This window comes from Rhagoletis zephyria, unplaced genomic scaffold, assembly GCF_001687245.7.
Source record: "Rhagoletis zephyria isolate East Lansing unplaced genomic scaffold, Rhagoletis_zephyria_1.1 Rzeph_scaffold_01086, whole genome shotgun sequence".
Taxonomy (NCBI): Eukaryota; Metazoa; Arthropoda; class Insecta; order Diptera; family Tephritidae; genus Rhagoletis; species Rhagoletis zephyria.
This window is the reverse complement of record NW_016158170.1, coordinates 113272-120162: the sequence shown is the minus strand read 5'-3', so window position 1 is coordinate 120162 and position 6891 is coordinate 113272. Positions and strand designations below refer to the sequence as shown.

The following is a 6891-nucleotide window of genomic DNA, read 5'->3' as shown; positions in this document are numbered from 1 at the left end:
TGACATGATTGCTTTGTGGTATTTGTACGTTGTTCAAAGTCAACGACAGACAGTTACTCTTATTCAGTGTAAATGTAACTTGCTTACGTTTTTGATCGTTAACCTTTATTCGCCAGCTTGTGAGCCAATTGGAAACAGCTTCCATATGATTGCCTAGGAGCGCAGTTGCTTGTAGAGGACACTTGGAGCGACTGATTATGTCAGTTTCATCGACAAAGTGGACATTATCAGGCGGTCGTTTGTAGGAATATCCGCGGTGTGTAAGACATACAGCATCAATATGAAACCAAATAATGGAGGAGCACTTACGTACCACTTCGATATTACTGAAAGCTAAAAAAAATTAAAATTTTCGTTAAATTCGGTCCAAATTAAAAAAAAAAACAAATATGAGGGCGTGTAGAGGACCTTCTATTTAAAAACTTATTAACTTTAAAAGTTGCACAATTTACCATACAAATTTCATTGTTTACATGGAAGTGTTGGAAATTAACACAGATGTTGGTGCTGCCAGATGATGAGAATAGTAAAAAAAAGTCGAAAGATTTTTATTGAAGATTTTCACTTTATATTGAAATACTGCATTGAATAAAAACAAGGAGCATTGATTTAAACAAAAATGTTCATTATTTATCGAAATATCGATTTTAAAAAAAAATGCCGCAGACGAAAATTTTTAATAAAAAATGGCGCAATTTTTCATAAAAAACTTTCATTATTTATAGAAGTATTGTTTTTTGAAAGCGACGCAGGCGAAAATTTTCGCGATTCGCGCGATTTTTTATTAAAAATTTTCATTATTTATCGAAATATAGATTTTTATGAAAAAAGCGCCGCAGGCGAAAATTTTCAATAAAAGATCGCGCGATTATTTATCGAAGTATTGATTAAAAAAAAATTAAAATCGATTTATATAAAATCATTATTTATCGAAGTATTGATTTTTTTATAGCGCCGCAGACATACATACTCATTTATTCCCTAATGTTATCGAGATCATTATGAAACAGAAGTAGATTGTTGAATATTCCGTCAATTCATTTTCGAACATCTGGTAGTACCTTTCTATTCACCATTAAAGCCATTTTGATTTTTTTTGCTTGCTTTCTTGTTTCCTTTGTTGAAGAAAAAGTTGTGAAATTATTAAACGCGTTTTATTTTGTTAAAAATAAAATAAAATACATTTAATGTATACAAAATACACGTGAAGATTGCAAATATCGTATATTTATCAAAATATAAGTGTTAAGTGCTCTTTTTATATGAAAATTTGCTAGTGAAACTGCAAAGAATTTAATGACAAATAAGTTAAATACTGTGCATTAATAATAAAGATAGAAGAGAAGATAGATAATGTAAATATAGAGGCATTTCATTTAACCGCGGCCACCTCTGTGCGCGACCTCTAAGAATTTGGATGTAAGTTGAAGGGATTAAAGGTCTAGGTGACATGAATATATATACGTGCAGCATATTTTGCAGAATTAGGGTTGCATGTATACACGGGACTTAAATTCTTTCTTTAAAGTGCAGTATCTTGGAAACCTTTTAACGAAACTTAATGAAAAAAAAAAAATGTATTTCTTCCGTCTTATTATGGGCAACGCATAATAAACAAAAAAAAATAAAGTAAACATTTTACTTTTTGATTTTTTTTTTTTGATTAAAGCATTTTATAAAAATTTTTTGTTTACATAAAAACATTGTCTATAATGTCAACTTTAAGTACCCAAATGGGCGTAACGGGCTCCTTAGGCGTTGGACTCTAGATCGTCTAATTTAAATATGGAATGTTTGAAAGTTTCATATTAGGTGTGTACTCGTATTTAGCGGACAAAATTATCCAGCAGAAAAAGATCAGAGAATTTAGCAGCATTCGCTCTCAAAGAGGCAAAATATCCACAGAAGTACGAGAACGCAAAATTTGCAAAAACTTCGAAACAGCTAATCACTTCCACAGTTGCCACTGGTGGTTCATTTGGCAATTAAATTTCTGCATGTTACATTTTCCCCCGATTTAGCATTTTATACAATTGAATAGGATAAGAAAAACCTTTTTAAAATACAAGTTAATTATCAGGGACGTGAACCGGTTTTGAACCGAACCGGTTTTAAACCGGAAAACCGCTTTTTTTATTAATTAACTGAACCATTAACCGAATCGAAATTTTCCACAAATGTTTGATCCGAACCGAACCGGTTTTTCCACATTTTTGGCGCTTTTATCCGAAACCTAAATGTTTCGGTACCGAGTATCGAGAGTAATGGCACGGTGGAGAGAATACAGAAGGTGGCGCCGATGGCAATACCGCTAATCGGCTCTCAGTGAATTTGACAGAATCAGCTGTTTTGCTGACGTCCCAGTCGAGATGACAGCAGTAGTGATGTGCTGAGTCTAAAGGTATTCGGTACCGAGTATCCATTACTCTCGATACTCGGTACCGAAACATTTAGGTTTCGAATAAAAGCGCACATAGGCCAAAAATATGGAAAAAAACGGTTTAGGTGAGACTCGCCAATCAAAGCCCGAATGTAGGAACCAATAGAGCTTTTAATACTGATTCAAATGAAAGATGTATATATGTCGGTTCGAGGCCATAATACAGAGAAACTCTTACTTGTTTGAAGCGTTTTTGTTCCAGCTGAATCGGACGATATCATTTTTGTAGGCAGATTCTGTAACCAGTTAGCGACAATTTTCGAATCGGTATCGGTTTTGTTGACGTATGATATGAAATATTTTTACGTCAACAAGTGCGATATCGATCCGAAACTTGTCGCTAACTGGTTACAGAATCTCCCCCCTGAGGCGTTCTTCTTTCGATCGATTCTTGTACCTTCCATCGACTAGGGTTAAAACTGATACAATAATATTTGTTGCGATAAGTTCAAGTATTTTAGCCGATATCATATAAATTAGTAATCAAAGTTTTTTCTAAACTTGAAATGCATATAATGGCGAAGGTTTAATGTGAATAATCAGTATCGGGTACCGATAAGGAAGTATTGGGTACCGAAACCTTTTTTAAGTATTGGGTACCAACAACTCAGCACATCCCTAGACAGAAGTTTTATTTGCCGCTCTCAGTTGTCAAATCTACGGTGACATCACGCCAAAATTATTCTCACGAATTCTGCTGCAATCGGCGCAATCTTGTATTCTATCATTCTTGCATGGTGACGCATTCAAAAACAAGAGAATCTCCTCCAAACACCCTTCATTGATCCAAATAGAATTTAAGAGATATATGTAGCTACAAATTTAGTTTTAAAATTATAAAATGTTCATATCAACAATCAACCTACCAAAACCGACAACAGCAAAAAACACTTCAGCATGCTGCATATTAATCTATTTTGGTATATTTGAAGAAAAATTATGGTAAAAACGAAAAATGTCATACGGTAACCATAGTCAGCACACACTAAAGTAAAAAAACTGGAGATTAATAGTAAATAAACGAAAAATAAACTCAACAAACGTTGCGCTTAATAAATTTAGTCACTTTTTTCGTTGTATACTAGCGTTAATAATAAAATTTGCAATAAATAACTCTAAAAGGCCACATTTTCTTTTGTTTGTTTACAAACATGTTCTTGTGATCAGCCGATTTTTTTACTTGCAAGTTTTCGCTGGTAAAAATTTTTCCAGCAGAAATTTGCAGCTCTCTATCACATTTTGCTCTCTCAATTTCCCCTACTTTGCAAGTTTTTTGGGTACGAGAACGCAGTGCCCTCCTATTATCAGGAATAAGGGCTTTTTCCTCGCTGTAATCACTTTTTTCAAAGTAGAAAAGGCAAATATCTCAAAATGGGCAACCGCAAACGTGTATATATGGAATCAGGGAAAGCTAAATCGTTAACATTCTCAATCGAATATACTCTATCTCGTTAGCAGAAAAAAGGCCATTTCCATAAAATCCGTTCCCTGATCATTACTCTTGCACATTCTCAAGGCCGCCGAGAGAAAACTCGGGCCCGGGACTAAAAAATCACGGGCCCCTATATATAAATTGTATTAATTTAAAAGCATATGGCCCAGTTCGCCAAAAACGAGACCGGGGGGAAAAACTTTTTTTTTGATTTTATCTGGGTCATGTATATTCTGAGGTATCAGACAAAATAAACGTTAACATGAATCTCTTCTCTCAAACATGAATATTCACTTAATTTTGAGGCACCTTTAAATTAATGAAAAATAAAAAAGCACAACAAGAAATTAAGGGTTTTTTTATATTTATGGGCCACCATTTTTTCATTATACTTGCTTTTCTCCGATTGCCTTGTATTACTTTGAAGTTAATAAAAAAGTATTCGACAAAATAATCAGTGACTAACTTTCTTAAAGAAAATAAAGTCGGCAGCATTTTTTAGTGTAATGTCCAAAATATCATCAAGGTTTTGGCGCGGAATCCACCAGGCTCAACAATGGAAAAATATGGTTTTTTCGAGCATTTTCGGCCTTATTCACAATAAAATAAAGCAGTTTCCTATACTCTTCATTATCCATGTGTTTTCGGTGCAAAACTATATGCAATGCGAATTTCCACTAGGCATTGAAATGATAAATAAAATTATAGTTTAAAAAACTAAAACCTCTATTATAATTTCCATTCGTACTGTCATCAGGTATGTAACTTGAGAACAGAAATCGCTGCATCTTTTAGGGGCATCAATATTACATACATAGTTACATCCCGAGCTAATAAAAGGGATGTAATAATAAAAATATAAGCCATTTAAAAAAATGCCATATGGAAATGAACTTAATGACAATTTTTTTAACGTAATGATACGAATATTTTTTAATACCCAACTGTGCCATTTAATGCCTAGTGGAAATCCAGCATAGCGCAAGTCTTTTTTACTAATTGAATTTTCAGGTAAATTTATTTTTTATTTAGTTAGAGATAGGGCTCGTTTGAAAGCAACATTGTACGCTATTTAACGTGCTATTGACCCATAGTTAAGATTTATATTCTTTCTAACTCAAATAGGCTCAGAAAATAAAAATTACGTAGAAAAAAAATGCATGAATTATACTATTTGAAGAAGGAACGAGGCCAAAAGATGCGAACTAAGAAGTTAAAATAAGAAGATTTTCTAATTAAATAGTAAAAATCGATTGGAATTATTTCAAGTCTTTTTCCAGTACTATTATTATCCTTCAAAATGCACTCTTGAATAGTGCTATAAGAATTTTCCTTCAAGAGTTACGACCACTTGAACTACCGTGTCCTCGAATATAACATCGCCAAATCAAGCATATGCTTTCTAACTCATTACGTCACTAAATGGCATAGAGCAAACAAAAGTGGCCATTAAAGCCGTTTTTCGTGTACTTAACCGCGAAAAACCTCAATATCTTGGCGCAGTTCTAAGATCGATATCGAATTCTACGCACAAAATTACTTCTAAACCACCTACAGCTGCACAGCAACAGAAAAATTCAAATCTGTATTCATAATTATCATGTTCTTAATTTCTTTTGATTATATTTCAAATCGCAAGTCTACTGAATTCATGATACTTTTTGCATAAAACAGACTGCAAGCCATTTAAAAACGTAATTATAATTTACACGTATGTATATCGCACAGGTAACGTAACAGTATTGACCTCAAAATTTATTTCATTAGTTCAATAAATACCTAGTTGTTGAGTTATATATAGGGCTGCCAGATATCTCTGTTGCCAAACCGGGACACTTAAGGGGGGAGAGGCCTCCCTTCCATTTCGTTTCGACAAAAATTACGTACGAAAGGATGTAGTAAAATTTTATTTTGACAAAAAAAAACATAAAAACATGAGATGATGAGATCATTACAACGTACGCCAGCAAAACAAAACAATTTATCACAACTAAAGTACAGAGAATTTTCCACAATGCATGTACCTTTTTTGTTCCTTATAAAAATACAGTTTATACTAAATACATCAGAAAACATAAAAATAAAAATCACTAACTTTGTGCAAAACTCGGGAAAATGCAATAATTTTGCATACAAATTCGCAACTTTCTATTCAGACTTTTTTATAAAAATTTTGAAAATGAAGTTTTGCAGCCCACAAGAATTTAGTTGATTTTTGGTATTGTTTTTACTGAGAGTTTCTTCCATACAAACTACGTTCCACATTTTTTTATATGTGGAAGACACTGTCAGCAAAAAATAAATAATTGTAAAAAATCAAAGAAATTTTCTGGTAACTTCAGACTTGCACTTTACTAATTGGCTCAAAAGCTACATTTTCAAAATTTTTCTGAAAGATCTGATTAGAAATTTTGATCAGATGAAAGAGTCTCCGAGCCAATAATTTTGTACGGTACGGTACTTATAAGTAATCTAGGTTTCTCGAAAGAACAAAAAATTAAATACAAGGTAACATTAAAATATCAGTCATTTGTTTCGTTGCTGTGAGCTTGTTTCAAAACTTCTGGCTTTTGCTTAATATAATTGTAAAACTCTGTGCATGTGATTTTAACGTATTTAGGTACATACTTATATTAATCATCAACTATTGCTTGTGCAAAACGTGCTAAATTAAAAAAAAAATCGCATATGAAAGAGCACCAACCCAACTCGTAATAAATTTAAGTATACAAATTTTAGTATTTAGTATAGAAATATTCAATTGAAATACGCCAATATTAAAATGAAGCGCTTTGCACTTAACGGATGCTTTTTCATAATTAAGTTAAAAAAAATATATTTAAATTCCATGCTGTCTGTAATGGGATTTGAACCCTGACGCTCTGGAAATTAGCAAATTGTGGCAAGCATCTTCGTGCACTCAGCTACAGCCAGACATGTAAATGTGCATTCAAATGTTCAGTTTGATTCAACACCACGTGTGCGTGATATGAAAGTATTGTTTTTAAGTACGAACATT

At 32.9% G+C, this 6891-nt stretch overlaps 1 protein-coding gene across 1 annotated transcript in view; it reads left to right on the top strand.

Annotated features, from left to right (window-relative positions):
- Positions 1 to 1354: 1354 nt before the first annotated feature.
- ana (anachronism) overlaps positions 1355 to 6891 on the top strand; it is a gene marked incomplete at its 5' end in the record, with an annotated part of 112169 nt that continues 106632 nt past the window's right edge. Inside the window, one exon of the mRNA XM_017615866.1 lies at positions 1355 to 1419. Within this exon, the coding sequence (XP_017471355.1) occupies positions 1355 to 1419 (65 nt within the window). The remainder of the gene's footprint in view (positions 1420 to 6891) is intronic.